This window comes from Caloenas nicobarica, chromosome 5, assembly GCF_036013445.1.
Source record: "Caloenas nicobarica isolate bCalNic1 chromosome 5, bCalNic1.hap1, whole genome shotgun sequence".
Classification (NCBI taxonomy): domain Eukaryota; kingdom Metazoa; phylum Chordata; class Aves; order Columbiformes; family Columbidae; genus Caloenas; species Caloenas nicobarica.
The window spans coordinates 24,474,869-24,490,000 of record NC_088249.1 but is presented as its reverse complement, the minus strand read 5'-3'; the positions used below and the strand labels follow the sequence as shown (position 1 = coordinate 24,490,000).

Here is a 15,132-nt window from a genome sequence, read left to right as displayed (position 1 = left end):
AAGCTAACCCCGCAGTGACCAGCTCCATTATCTTCCTGGAGGCACTTTTCCTCATTCACAGAGGGCTACAGAAGTTCTACTGGGAAAACAAAACAAAACAAACAAGGCTTATCTGCTCCATCCTGCATCCCTTCAGCTGCTCTTAATAGGTAAGGCTAGAAACATCTGATAGCTACTTTCAGTCCTGCATGTACTCCCAAGACACACATTCTGGAACCTCCTTCATCCTTAGAGAAGCTGATATGCACAGCTGTTCCAAGGGATTTTGTAAAAAGTCCACCAAGCATCTGTGGTGGTGGAACACCATCATCCTTGAAGGAACATCTGGACTACCATAACAACCAAGACAAGAACTCTGCTGAACTTCTCAGGGGCCACTCACAGATTTGTCAAAGCCTAACTCGCTTCCTAGCATAGGAAAAGACATGCTATAGCCAAGAGCTGACAAGGAGTAGCTGATCTGGAAAGGAAGACTGTCAAGCCTTCTTGGTGCCCTCTGAAAAGTCTTTTCACTACCTTCATTTCTACTTATTGAATGGAGAAAGTTATTGCTCCCTACCCCAGAGACCTCAGGTATGACACTGCCATGAAGTTAGGTTTTTGAACCCAGCTCACTCTCCCAGTTACTTTGCTCCAAGAATGTCTGGCTCATGAAAGCTTAGGAAGCCAGACTTAGATATCACCCTTCTTCTGACTGCATATACCCATGCACAAGCAGGACAGTGTCAGTGCCCCTTGTTCGACTCCCTGAATTGAGTCTCCTTGCAGCAATTCAACAAGAACAACTCCGGGGGAAGACAGGCCACTCGTACCTTACAGCAGATGGACATCACAAGCAAAAGGCTCAAAAAGGCAGCAACTCGGGAGGGAGAGGCTGAAAAATATAAATCATACTGCAAAGCAGTGTGGCTAAACATCTGTAGCAGCTGTATAAACACTAAACCCGTTTGAGTGCTTTGCAGACATACTGCTCAACAAGGCTCAACACAGTCTGCCACTCTTGAGAGGTCCTCAAAAGTCAAGGATGGTTGCCATTGCTGCCAAGATCTGCATTTGGTATCAGGTGGGACTGCATGTCTAAATCCTTCTTTTCCCACGTTTGTCCATGTCTAACTACACTGACGAGCATAATGCGTACTTACTTTTATCCCAAGACAGTCCTATCAGTACAGCTAGTGAGTGTGTAGATACACACGCATAAGAGAACCTTTCTGTACAGGGACAATGCTTCTAGGTGGCACTACAGTAATGTAACTCAAGAGTGTGCTGTGGGGTTGTATTTAAAGAGATTCTGTAAATGTAGTCAACATAATCCTCCCAGTTACGCTCTCGGGGTCATCCCGTAAGATTTCAACATCTTGTAATCCCTTCAGTAGCTGGTTGCTAGACAGCTGGACCAATGATTGCTCTGCTCTTCCCTGACTCCAAGCACTTTCTTACTCTTCATGTAGGATGTGCTCTAGACTGACTTAAGCTATGTAGGACCAGCTGGCCCAAAACTTAAAAGGATAAAAAAACTCCAGCATGCCTACCTCAGAAATGTGTTCATTTCCTAACTGGCACCATACACAGCCTCCTCTGCTACCCACTCTCCTTCCCAAGGCATCTCCCACGCTGTTGTGCACAGTGGGCACAGCGATCATTTTCAGGAAGCTTCCTCCACCAACAACTCTCATTTTCTCAGGAACAAGGTCTGTGCTAGGGGCTGATTGACCCCAAATTCTACTAAGCCAAATGCATTTTAGCAGCCATCGAAATTCAGCATCCAAATCAGCCAGTACCGTCCCAGCCACAAAGCAACTGCAATTCTACAGAGCTTGCTCTTGCGTCTAAGAAAGTTCTGTTCTCCTAAGATGGAAACATTTAGGCTCTATGCCTATTTGCAGTGTCACGCCTTCAAACCAAATACCTTTTTCATACCAGCTACTACTCTGCCAAACACCTCTGCACTGATACACTGCCAGTTCTTAGGAACCCACGAGCACCTTTTCAGGGCTGTTGAGCCAGTACATCTTACAGTCAGGAAGGGTAAGAACAGTAACAATGTGAATTGACCTTCAGCAGGGTCTTATATTAACCTAAAACGTCCTCTGCTGCCGAGGCTGGAGAAAATTCCCATCTCAGTCTCCTGTTGCCTCTAATACCTATGCCCAGAAGCTGGGTCACGCTGTCCTAGCAAAGAAATTCACACATTAGGCCCAGTTCCCAGAGTAGAGAATTAATTTCAGTTGATGTTTGTCCTTTTTTTTTTTCTCCCCTAACACACAAAACCTCACTTGAATTGTAGGTTGCAGACAGGCTTTCATCACCGCTGGGAAAACAGCTTCCCATCATGAGCCCCAGATCTACAAATGGCATCACATGAGTGCTGGGAAAGGGCAGCCTGCAGTGCAGGCAGCCAGGGGACATACCTCCTCGTAGTTCTTTGCTTCAACTCCGTGCTTCATATCCAGAACCACGAGCTGGTCCGGCATCCTCCCTGTTCCTGGAAGCATAATGAAAGGATTCATTGTGCAAAACATTCAGCCTGCCAGGAAATCGCCAGCTCTCCCCACCACTGAGGAAGAACTCACAACATCCCTCCCCTCCCTCCATGTCTATAGCTAACTGCGGAGGCAGCACAGTCCAGCCTAAAAATACAGAGACTTCACAATAAATCCTGGCTGAAGGAGAGCCTCCCAAAGATAATGAGAACAAGCTGTAACTAAAAGTGCTAAGTGTGTGTAGGAAGCAAATCACTGTAAAAACTGCAGAGGATTAGAAGATGAATACCAGCTGCTATGAGACAGCCTGGTGAAAGACAAGTCACCAGAGGGACAAATATTCAACTGAAAAGCCCACTTTCCTCCTAGCGGGAAGAGCACTGACAACTTCTCAAGGTTACTGGGGCGGTAGGTGATTTTACATTTGAAGGAGCAGAAGATAAACTGGTCTAATTAAGGAATATGGCATATGGAGACTACTGACCCTCGCATGCTGCAGTATCTGCAGAAATGAAGGCAATCCCTTTACCAACATATATTTTCAGGGAATAAACAGCTCATATGTCTAAGACTCACACTGCTAATGCAAACCACAAGATAGCAGGGGGCTTCTGAAGCCAGGAAAATGCCACTTCAGAGAACTGCAGCTGGAGCTGTACAAACAGCAAGTAGGGTAAGGCTGTAGTCAACAGCACAGCAGGGATCTTTTAAGGCTGTACTCCCCAGGCTAGGGACAACTATGGCTAATAGCTTCTTTTAACTGCTACAGACTGTCACATCTGACAACACTCACAAGAGGAGAAAGGAAATATATAGGATAGGCATGTAAGATACCCTAAAGAATGCAGCACATCAGCTGACCTGAGTATCATACTCCACTACACCACCCACCAAGGAAACGTATGTATGTAACACATACCCAAATCCCAGAACTTTGGGGCATACAGTTTTCCTCAGCTGGCTGCCAGCAAAACACAAGATCTGAATTCACTTATTCAGAGTCTTAATCCAGGAGCATGTCCAATACTCACACTTTGCCTTAGGAGGCTGCCAGGTGGACACTTCTTCAGTCCACAAACAAATTCAATGTACAGGTTACACTGGGTCACTCCAGTTGGAGCTAGGAAGATATTCCAGATCTTCAATACAACATCCCCAAATTTTCTGTCTACCCACTGAACAGCTCTTCAACACCTGAGTAGAATCACCTCCACCTTCTACTGCTAGCAGAACATGGAATAACCTACTGACAAGATGATCCATATCAACTACAAAACTTTTCTTAAATTTCCTGAGGGATAGAAGAGCTGAAAATTCAAACTCAGCTATGCAAGAGTTCAATGGTAGATTAGGATGGAATTTTTTTTGTTTTCTTATAAAAGACTGGTTACTATAAGAACAAACGCAAATCCTGGCAATGTTCTTTAACAGATAGGCTGTATATGACCACCAAGTATTCCTTTGTCCAACGACAAGTTTTGACCACTTATGCCATACATATATCAGCATGCCTGGAAACTGGTAGGTAGGACAGCCAACTGTAGCTGCAGAAGAAAATCCAAAGCACACAGTTCAGTGAGAGGTTTTTTTAATGTTGTTTAAATTACAGCAACTTGGGTGGAGAGCTGGAGCTTCCAGGAAGAGATGAGAAAGATGAAAAGGCCAGTGAACAGAATAGAACTGGAAGGATTAATTTGTCAGGCTGGGAGAGCTGCCAAGAGGCAATAAGAAAGTAGAAAACTTAGAGCTGCTGGGTGCAAAGGGATGGAAAGCAGACATTCTGCAAGAGGTTAACATTGTCAGAGACTGGCCTGGAAAAACTCAGGCTGCTCTTCTACATGTTTACTGAGCCCAAGGCACTAAGCAGCTCCCTTCATGGTCATCAGATTCTCAGCAACTCTCTACAGCCAGGGCTCACCAGAGCAGACTGGATCAGCAGCAAAGAGAAAAACAGTTACTAAGTCCCAGAGATCTTGAACTAAACTGATGCCTACATCCCCCAGGAGGTCATCTCACATGAGCACGTAACTGTTTCCTGGGAGATTAGGGGAGCTCCTAATTTGCAAAGTCAGTGGAAAAACAGGATGGTTGAACTGGATGTCAAAAACTTTTCCCATAGGAATTCCAGAAAAAATGTGCCATAACACTCTTGAGAAAGTTTGGGAAGAGAAGGATTATAGAAGGAGCAAAGAGGTATAGATTAGCACACAGGATGAGCCCTGCAGGGGAGCACGTAGTGCAGGCTATGCTGTTCTTCTCAGAGATGAGCATATGGTGAGAAAGTAAGCGTGCCTGGAAACAGAGCACTGGTCAGGAGCACAGGACCACTCCATGCTGGGAGAGGGTAAAAAAGCCCATCATGCAAATACCCAGAGCTCCAAGCAGCACCCTAAGAACTCCTCCACTCTCATAAGGTGGACCTTCTAAATAAGATCTTCTCATTTCTCCTTCCTTATTTCTGTGGTTAAGGGTTGAGAAATCCCAGTTGCTTAGACCCCGCAGGCCCCAACGGCTCTGGGCTTCCTCTACCAACAGTTTTTCTCTTCCAGTACTCCACCAACATCCTCCTTGTCCGCCGCACTTCAAGTCCTGACCACTTGATGAGACTGTGGAAAAAAACCCCAACCTTCAAAGACAAACATGGGGATAAAACAGCGCTTGGTCCATTCCCCCATTTCCATTCTGACCTTATTATAGAGGAAACAAGGCACTTCCTTGTGATGTGGTTACTTCTTCCACAGTACCTTAACCAAGTCCTGCAGATGATCAAGCCTTGCAATGCCGCCTCCCTTTAATACTTCCTCGATTACCAGCACAGGCATGGAAAATCCAGAAATACTCATCATGCAGCACCTCTCTTTAGCAAGGAATTTGGGGCATCTAGATCCAAAAAGAAAATGGCAGCTTGGAGCCTCCCAAGGAGAAAGTCCCAAGAAGAGGATTCAGCTGTTTAATTGAACAGCTCTAGATTTTGGCACCTCAACACCCCACTGGTCACCAGCGAGAAGCTACACTTAGAAATATTTTATCCTCATGAGTACCGAAAGCTTTAAAACAAACTTGCAACAATACAAGGGAGCCAGGTAACAAACATCTGCTACAATCAAAAGAGCTGTAAGCGGCTCAGTCTAGGCAAGAAACCTCTGGTCACAAGCACTGAAATAAAAGTCTAGACACAACTAAAGAAAGAAGCCTTTCGCACTTCGGTGTGTGACCACACGGAAGCTATGAAAGGTTTTGTTCGACTGTCTGGAGACCTCTCAAATAGCCAGGTGTTGGACAGTAAATAGCAGGCGTGACTCCTAGATGAGTCACCAGTGCCTGCATGTCTCGATGCGTTAAGGAGCATTTGGAAGCCCTACCTTTGGAGTGAAATAAAAGCAAAATCCTGAGCATTTGGGGTCACTGTCTTATCTGTAAAATACTATGGAAGAAGTGTTACAAGCCAGATCTCTCCCAATCCAAACAAAGAAGACAGGCTTCTCTTTCTGGAAAGTTCTCTTCAACTTGCAAATTATCTTATATGTGGAGCAGAACAGCCAACCAGAGGCTGCCTTTCAAGAGATATGAGGAATGCTGCTAGTCGCTGCTCTGTGAAATGCTCTGGGAACTTTTAGGATAAGACCTAAGAAGAACCAGGTCTAGGGAGCAGAACTCTGACAGTGACCACGAAAAAATGTGAGCACCTATGAACCTGCATGTGCTCACGCCACCACAAATGAGACCAGAGCCCACATGTTGGCTGTTTTCAGCACGTTTGTCCTGAAGTTGAGCCCAGCCGCTCAAAGCAGCACATGCGTCACACTCACAGGAAACAGCCTCAGCGCCTGCTAGGCAACCATCCCTGCAGTACAAATGCAAGGCTGATGTTCTGCTCATATCCGCTTTTATTGACCACTTAGAGAGCAGTTCTGGGTGCAAATCAAGGCCACGTTCCCTATACACACACCCTACAAACCCAGAAAATGGTTGCTAGCTAGCCTAATGCAGGATTGCTGCCAAGTACACACTGTAGAGAGATCATGTTCTACCAAAGGGGGAAAGATGGCCAGCTGGGGAGAAAGACAGAGTCCTGGAGATGATGGCATCCTGCTCTGTCCTGGCTCGACTGCAAGATAGGGAGAAGCATGAGAAAGGCAAAAGAGGTTTGGTTTGCTCCCTGGTACTGCCGCTCATTGCGGCTGTGGTGACCTCTGCGGCAGGAACACGTGATTCCGCTTTCAGAGGAAACCCAAGCACGACAGCCACAGAGGATTACTTAACTTCAAACGCAACACTGACGGCAGATATTCTGCAGTGAGACTGCCCCGTGACCTGCAGACCACACTCAGGATCACTTTACTCATACTCCTAATCCACACATCTACATGAACGTGAAGCAGCCAACAGACCTGTCACTTCACTTACCCACAGGGAGCTTGCTCTCAAAGCAGGCCTCAAACATATCATAGTCTTCAGTGGTGAAGGCAAACTTGCCCTTAGTGGCATCCTCCTTGGCATACAGGATGTGCCCAGCCGAGTCAGTTATCTGTAAGAGAGATAAGGAGGATGAGGAACACAGCACCTCACTGCCACAGGCTCATGCTGTCTGTGCTATGCAGGAAGAGTTCTTGTAGCATCCCCTTTGGATCTAATGCTTTCTCCTTTCAACAGTTTCCCTACTTCCTCGCAACTATATCAATTCTTCCCCTCCTCATCCCCACTCCAGGAGGTGACAAAGTCAGACTGCCTCTAAGGTACTTATTGACTCTTAGATTAAACAAAAACAAACAAAAAACCCCCACACCACAAAACAAAACAATCAACCGACCAATGAAGCCCAAAACCACACCAATTCCTCTTCCTCCTATAACTTCTGAATACAGGCTACATTTACGAACTCCAGCTGAACCCAACTGTCATGCCTTGCTGTCTTTTTGCAAGCAAAACTCATAAATTCCCACAGCAAGAGAGATATGGAGAAGCTCTACAAGACAAAAGAGACTCATTCCCCAGAAGACAAAAGGGCACATCTATTCCTCTAGAAGTGAGTTACCAGCGCGACCCTGAGTTATACAAGGCCTGGGTGCCAAGATACATAAAAGTGGCCACTTCAGAGGACAATTCAGACTACACAGACAGAATAATGACTGCTTTGTGCTAAGTCTATGAAATTACTAAGAACAGGCAAAAACTGAAGAAGGTCTAAAAAAATGCTTCAACAAAGAGTAAAAAAAAGGAATCACAATTCATGAGGCAGACTTGAGAATCACTGTGCTCAATTAAAGGGTCCTTCCAGCTGAAACACTCTGATCACGGAGAGGGGTGAAAAAAATGAAGTCATTACAATATTGTGTGAAAATCGACAGTGTGTGTTCCACTTGAATGCTTCCCAGTTTCCCTCAACTCTGTCCTTCCACAGGTATGTCTGAAAAAGCATGGGTGCTAAAGTTACTTTGAAAGTCTTCGAGGTGAAGAGACTAAAATGCTTGGGAGTAATTTTAAAGGTACGTAAGACAGAAGTACAAAGTAATTTGTAGTATGGAAAAGGGAAGTCAGACATTCTCCTTTACTCCATCTTAAAATAGAAAAACAGCCTTGTTTCCCTGTACAAAGGTCCTACAGAAGGGCTATGTACCCAAAATTATTCTAAGGAAACACTCTTATTTCTTCCTATTAGAACACCTAACTCCCTGCCATGGGGTACCACTGATGCCGGCAGCCTGCTTGGACTCAGAACAGGCATAGAACTTCACATGGATAATGACAGCTGCTGCATTATGCAGGAAAAATAATAAAGTATATAGATCTTCATGCCTCAGGGTATAAAACCATAGCAAGCAAGCCTTTAGGAACAGGTTTCCCCTACATACAGATTATCCTGTAATTGTCTGTTACGGGATTTGTTGTAGCTTCCCCTGTGCCATATGGTATCTGTCTGCATCCAAGAACAATGAGGAGCACCACTCTCCTCCCGCGCTGCAGTTCCTTCTCAGAGCTCTACCCGTATTCAAGCGGCAAGCAGACGAAAGCTGCCTGCACAGTCACGTGTGGGCAGGTGTGTTGTGACCCCCCTGCCACAAGCTACCTCCTGTCTGGAAGCCACTAGACTTCTGGAGGCACTTGGCTCAAGCGAGCAGGCCCCACTCAAGTACAGGACTGTCCACATCCCACCACGCAGACACAGCATAAAATGAGTTTTGGCCACCATACGGTGCACACTATTTAATGGAGCAGTCCTGATTAACTGAGATGCTTCGTCAGTGCAATACCATATAATCTGCACACTGGGTTCTCCATCCCCAGAAGTGGTGACAAGAACACAGTGAAGAAAGTTCTCAAATGTCCCTATTATTTTGAGCACTATCTCCTTACGGCTTTGTAGAAACCAGAGCCAATCTTTAGCTAGAGGATATTATGAAGCTTGATCCATTTTTGCTCTTTGCAGCTCTAGCAACAGCCTGCTCATGAACAGGATTCTGGACAGTAAAAGCTCTGCTATCTGCTTTCATCAGAACTGAATAGCGTTATCCAAATCAGCCAAATCCACTGCCAATTCAGCCAGCAGGCGGGGGCGGGAGAAGCTGCTAATAGCCCAGGCAGAACACTTGTGGGGGAGTTGACCTGAAAAGGATTTTTCATGCTATTCTAACGTTATTTACAGTAACGCAATCCCCTACAGACAGGGCATTGTTCGCCCTTGACAAACAGCCCGACGGTTTCCCAAACCACCAGCCTGCACAACGGGGCAGGGGCACGTGGCCGGGCCCAAGCGAGACCTCAGCCACCCCTCGGCAGGCAGCTGGCAGAGCCCCCGGGCTCCTCCGAAACAGAGGGGGCCACTGTTCACACCAGGCTATCACACGCGCACAGCTTAGTTCACCAGCAGAAACTGCACTGAGCCTGGCCAGGATTGACTACCAACCGCCTACGTTCGGTGGCCCGGTCCAGGGGACCCAAGCAGGCCATCCAGTGCAGAAGGAGAGCGACCACCTGCAGACATGATGCCCTGAACTAACTCTTCTCACACAGACTCAAAGTCTGCACCTGGCAGAGGGGTTACAGCACTTAAAATAGGCCCAGCATGTCAGGAGGCCACAGCATACCTGAACAATAAGAAGGAAAGCAAGAATTGCGTAAATTATTATTTCTCCTTTGTAGCTTTTCAAATCAGTACAGGATGGTTGCTTTTATATATTTTTTATTTATTTATTTTGCAGTTAGAATAAAATAGAACTTGTATGAGCAGTCCTACCTGGATACCAGCTTCAGTAGCAAAGCCAGACTAAGACCCAAGTGTGGGATCCATTGCTTCACCACCTCCCTAGACAAGTCCTCTGTCATAAAAGTGAATTTTGGAAGAGACCGTGGGGTCAGTTGACCTAAGAATGGGCAAGCAGGGAATCAGGAGGCCTGATCACCAAGGAGTAAGAGCCAGATGGGAACATGGCACTCGATTTGAAATACATGCACCTTCTCAGGCAAATACCACAGCAATACTTTAAAGCATTAAAGCTGGCTGGCTCTGCCCATACACAGACAAGTTTCCTCTCACAAACGATGTTAGAACAGCAGAACAAATTCTTTTAAAACAGCAAGACTCCAGAAACAGCCTTCTCTAGCCATAACCAAGCATGACTGCCAATAACCCAAAGCCTCTGGGCATCTGTAGGCAGATGCTGGAAACTTGATTTCAGGAGATCTCAAATACTCATTCAATAACACTGATTTCACAGATTCCTGAGCATATCATCTTGTCTCTGTGTGCTTACTTTTGAAGCCTTTGGGAGCTTAGACAGAAATTAAAAAAAACAGATAAAAAGCTGTCATGAACTAATTGTGTAGCAACAGACCTGACTCAACTAGTTGAGAAATTTGTAGAAAACCAGGGAAGGCAAATTGTGGACAGAATTAAAGTGAAGCTATTGAAGTTTTAACAGCTGCTTGTCCCATTGGTGTATCAGTCACATACATTCTGCTGACCCTTCCCCTATCCTCCCTCAATATCCTTCAGCATCATTTTCTTCGCCGCAGCAAACACCTGCCTCCTCAAAGTCCACGCAAGCCACCACACGGCACGATGGGAAGAGCCATTCTGCGAACCCAAACCTCGCCTCCGAGCCCCCCCTCGCCCGCCCCGGCGGCCGCCGTGCGCACAGCCACGTCAGCCTGGCTCCTTCCTGCTCACACGGTGCCAGCCGCTCACGCGGCCTCATCGCGGCGGCCCGGCCCACGCAGCCACGCGTGCGGATTATCCGTGGCGCGGCGGGAGGGGCCGCTGCGATGAGATCTTGGGGGGGGGGGGGGAAAAGCCGGTATTTGGGTCAAGCCAAACGCCCACCCCGCTCCCTCGCCCCCCGATGTCCGGATGGCAGAACCCCCGGGCGAGGGGAGCTCTAACGCGAGGCGGGTTCTGCCCCGTCCCTCCCCGGCGCCCCGCCGGCAGGAGGCCAGGCCCGCGCTGAACCCACGCGTGGGCCGGCGTCACGCGTGGAAAACGTCACCCGGACCCACTCCCCGCCCACGCGCGGCCGGGGAGGCGGGGCCACGCCGTCCGCCCCGGCTCACGCTCCCTCCCGCTCCCGCCACGGCCGCACCTTGAGGTTGGCGGAGGGTCCGGTGGAGGAGCCCGGCGGGGCGCCGATCTCGTACTCGCCCGTGACCAGCGTGTCGCGGTGGATCTCCTCCCGCAGGCACTTCCGCGCCTTGCCCGGCAGCTGGAAGGAGATGGGCCGCGCCGGGCCCACCAGCAGCAGCAGCAGCAGCAGCAGGGCCAGGAGCGGGGCCTGCCCCAGGCGGGGGCGGCCGGGCAGCGGCAGCGGCATGGCGGCGGCTCCGGGTGCGGCGGGCCGGGCCTCCGCCACACGTGACCAGCAACGCCGCGGCGTCACGGGGGCGGGGCCAGGGCGGGGCCGGGGCGGGTGGGAGGATCGTCCCACGGCTTCCACGCACGGGGGGGTTCCGCGGTTTCGTGCCGCCCGCTGCTCGGGGCGCGGGTGTGCTGCACCTCGGTACTGAAGCTTGTCGCTTCGGGTGCGGGGTTTAATTCTTAAATAAATGTTTAATTTTATTAATTCATTATTATTAAGGGATGATAATGATTCATAAGAATTTCATCCATTAAAGAAATGAATTAGAAAAAAAAATCAAACGGTGCTCCAATGCAGAGGAGCATACTGAGGGTGGACGAGCAGTCTCAATTTCATAGAGCCTTCTGCACAGCGGGCACCCCCCAGCTCCTTCTCTGAGAGATGCACTTGCTGTTTCGGTGGAGGTTTATTTTGGGTTTTTTGTGTGTGTGTGTTGTTTTTTTTTAATTTCTAAGTAGTTTTCCTCTGGTCCTCTTCGGGCAAGAAAATAGAGTTTTATCAGATGTTTCACTTTTCTGGGTCAGCGTCCTCCAAATACAATAGCAGCAGAGGTATGCAAGTGGTTTTAACAGCAGATAAAATTATGATGACTTTTAAAGATATTTGAAGAATTTTTTTTTTTTCTCCCTTTCCGACACGTGCTCAGATCTGCTTTTTCCTCTTTTTTTGCACTTGGTCTGTTTTACTCTCTAGGACCACAGCACTAAATAACCCGCCAAGCAGCTCTGGACCGCTGCTCCCCCCGGCCCCACGCCACCGACCCCCTCCTCCCCGGCCCTGCTGCAGGGACCCCAGGGAGCGGCACCGCGGGGAGAACCTGCACGAGTGGAACAAGCGACTTGCTGTGCTGGGGACCGGGGGAGGCAGATCTCCCGGGTGTGTGGTTATGACCACCACGGCTGCAGTCGGCTACTGGGATGGGCTGCAAATATTTGGGTATGTTGAGGTGTAAGGAAAGGCAGGAAGAAAGGAATGGATAGTGTGCTGGTTTTGGCTGGGGTAGAGTTAATTTTCTTCACTGTAGCTAGTGTGGGGCCACGTTTTGGATTTGTGCTGCAAACAGTGTTGATAACACAGGGATGTTTTAGCTATAGCTGAGCAGTGCTTACAGAGTCAAGGCCTTTGCTGCTCCTCACACCACCACACAGCGAGGAGGCTGGGGCTGCATAAAGAAGCTGGGACACAGCCAGGACAGCTGACCTGAACTGGCCAAAGGGATATTCCATACCATATCGTGTCACGTTTAGTCGATAAAGCTGGAGGAAGAAAAAGGAAGGGGGAGATGTTCAGAGTTAAGGCGTTTGTCTTCCCAAGTAACTGTTACGGTGATGGATCCCTGCTGTCCTGGAGCTGGCTGAACCCCTGCCTGCCCATGGGAAGGAGTGAATTAATTCCTTGTTTTTCTTTGCTTGCATGTGCAGCTTTTACCTATTAAACTGTCTTTATCTCAGCCCACTTTTTCCCACTTTTACTCATCTGTTTCTCTCCCCCATCCCACCAGGGGGGAGCAAGTGAGCAGCTGCATGGTGCTTATTTGCCAGCTGGGATTAAACCATGACAGATAGTAACATTGCTAGAAAGTAAAAAAGTTCTTTTATTTCTATTAGCTTAAGTAAAACAAAAACAAACAACACTACACCATTGTCTCACTTTTATTTCTTAAACATCACCAGTTCTCTCTCAGGGCAAAACACATCTTTAATGACAAGCAGTAACTAGGAGTCAGTACAAACTTCAATCTTAAAAGGCTTAAAGCAGCAAACCTAGTGTGTGGATGTTCACGTGCGGATCAAGACACCGTGGCCAGAGCATTGGAAACAACAGCTCTCTGCTTTCATATCCTTGTGCTCCTATTTACCAAGACAATACGAAGAAGCCCTCCATGTGCAAGAACAGAAACTAAGCCCAACTGTACAGTGGTGGAGTGACCTCCTTGCTTGGAGGGAAATCAAGAGAACCCTCACACAAGAACCTTCCCAACACTAGACCTTTGACCTTAATTTAAATGGCATTTAGGGAAACACAATTTTCCTTAGCAGAGCATGTATCGTTTAAGTGAAGGTTGACTGTGCTCAAAAGTTTAGTCCATTACTTTACTTCAAGGTCCAGTTCATTGTTTGAAATGGGATTTATGGTCCCTTGCTGTACATTTCAATACATCTTTATTTTTCCTATTGGTTCACAAACCTTTCATTACTTGGACAATTAAATTATTTGGAAGCTTAACTCTAGCAAAATAAATATTTAGCTCCTCCTGCAATATGTCAAAGTGTATTTGCACAACGAAAACATTCTTTCCATTGCAGTGCTTAAGGCAGAAATAGCTATTATTTCACAAGCTTTAAGAAACATGGATTACTAGAAGTTGAAGATATGAAATGTTGTAATGTTGTACCACGAAATTCCTGATGAAACACGCACAGCACGACAAATCTTTCTGTGCAGAACATTCCTCATGCCAATGATACATACCCAGTCTGCTAGCATGTTTAAAACATTCAATAATGCCTTATTTTCTGGGGAAAATATCAGAGAAAGGGGCTCGTTCATGTTAAGGTAGTCTCATTTTCTAAAAGTCTGAAGTCAGTCACTGAAGAGCAAATACGTAACTGAATACAATCTCTTCCCGTCATGGCCATTTTGTCATGGTACATTTTTAGACGAGTTACATTTATGACCAATAAATTTATCTCCCTGTTTCTGTTGTAGCCTTCTCTCGTGTGGACGCATTATGCTAGAAACTGCCACGCTGGCAAGTTCAGATCTAATTATAAAACCCCATCAGAGATTCTTCAGTGCTTCAGCGTGTTGTGAAATAAAGCGGTACTGAGCTGCTGCCGGGCTCTTTGCAATCTGCAGCTTTTCACTCTTTGAAGCACTTAAACACGCAATGGGGCGGCATTTCTTGAGCGTGCAAAGTAACTTCTAGCAGAGGAAAAGCATTTTAAGATCTTTTCAGCTGCAGATTTAGAAATAACAGTCTTGCAGGGACATGCCTTAACGTTTCCACATAGCGGAGGCTGGCAAAATGAAATGCTTCCTGTAATTCTGAAACACTTAACACAGGAGAAGAGATTGATAACTTGTTACACAACTGTCAAGATGAAGCGATAACCTATTTCAGCCTCATCTGCCGTGTTACGCATTGTGGGACCTCAGCAATTAGCTGGAAGCAGGCATTCGTTCTCGCTGCCATGAGTGCGTGGCCAGATGGTGTATTCCCAAAGCAAATATTAGCCTGTCATCTGCCAATCATGATACATTGTCAAAATTTAAACCATCTTGGTCATCTCTACTTTTTATATTTCCAAATATCCCTAATGCGGTTTCATTGCTGCCTTGAAAATAATGAGGAGAGCAATGAGTTATTCAGCTTTCAGCCCTTTGTTAACAAAGGAGCACTGGAAACCTTCAGGTATCTCTGTAGTTTGAGGCAGCAATGGCCACTGAGGAAAATATGCCCTTTCCAACCATATTTCTAATTTTTTCCCAACAGACAAAGAAGTTCACAGAGTGTTGACAGTAGTCGATTATTGCCATACTAAAATGTATCCTTTATCTATGGTAAATGGCAGAAAACAACACTAATTTGCTGTCTCTGTTGAACAATGTGTATGAATGTGTGTGAATTATGTAATTAGACTTTTTTTTACTGTTTCTGCGTCAGCTGCTGTGGCATTTCTGCATTTTCTTCTTTTAGAGAATAAAATGTTGAAACAATTTTCTTCTTTAAAACTATTCTAGACTTACTTTTATACTCTAATCCATTTGCGTTCTGCCTTGCACCTGGCAATCCACTA

General features: G+C 46.8%; 1 protein-coding gene across 1 annotated transcript in view; it reads right to left on the bottom strand.

Moving 5' to 3' along the window:
- Window positions 1-11,316, bottom strand: part of TMED10 (transmembrane p24 trafficking protein 10) — a 15,804-nt gene extending 4,488 nt beyond the window's left edge. Inside the window, exons 1-3 of the mRNA XM_065636958.1 lie at window positions 11,060-11,316; window positions 6,891-7,011; window positions 2,412-2,485 (exon numbers count right to left, since the gene is read on the bottom strand). Coding sequence (XP_065493030.1) covers window positions 2,412-2,485; window positions 6,891-7,011; window positions 11,060-11,287 — 423 coding nt within the window. The 5' untranslated portion in view covers window positions 11,288-11,316. The remainder of the gene's footprint in view (window positions 1-2,411; window positions 2,486-6,890; window positions 7,012-11,059) is intronic.
- Between the last annotated feature and the right edge of the window lie 3,816 nt (window positions 11,317-15,132).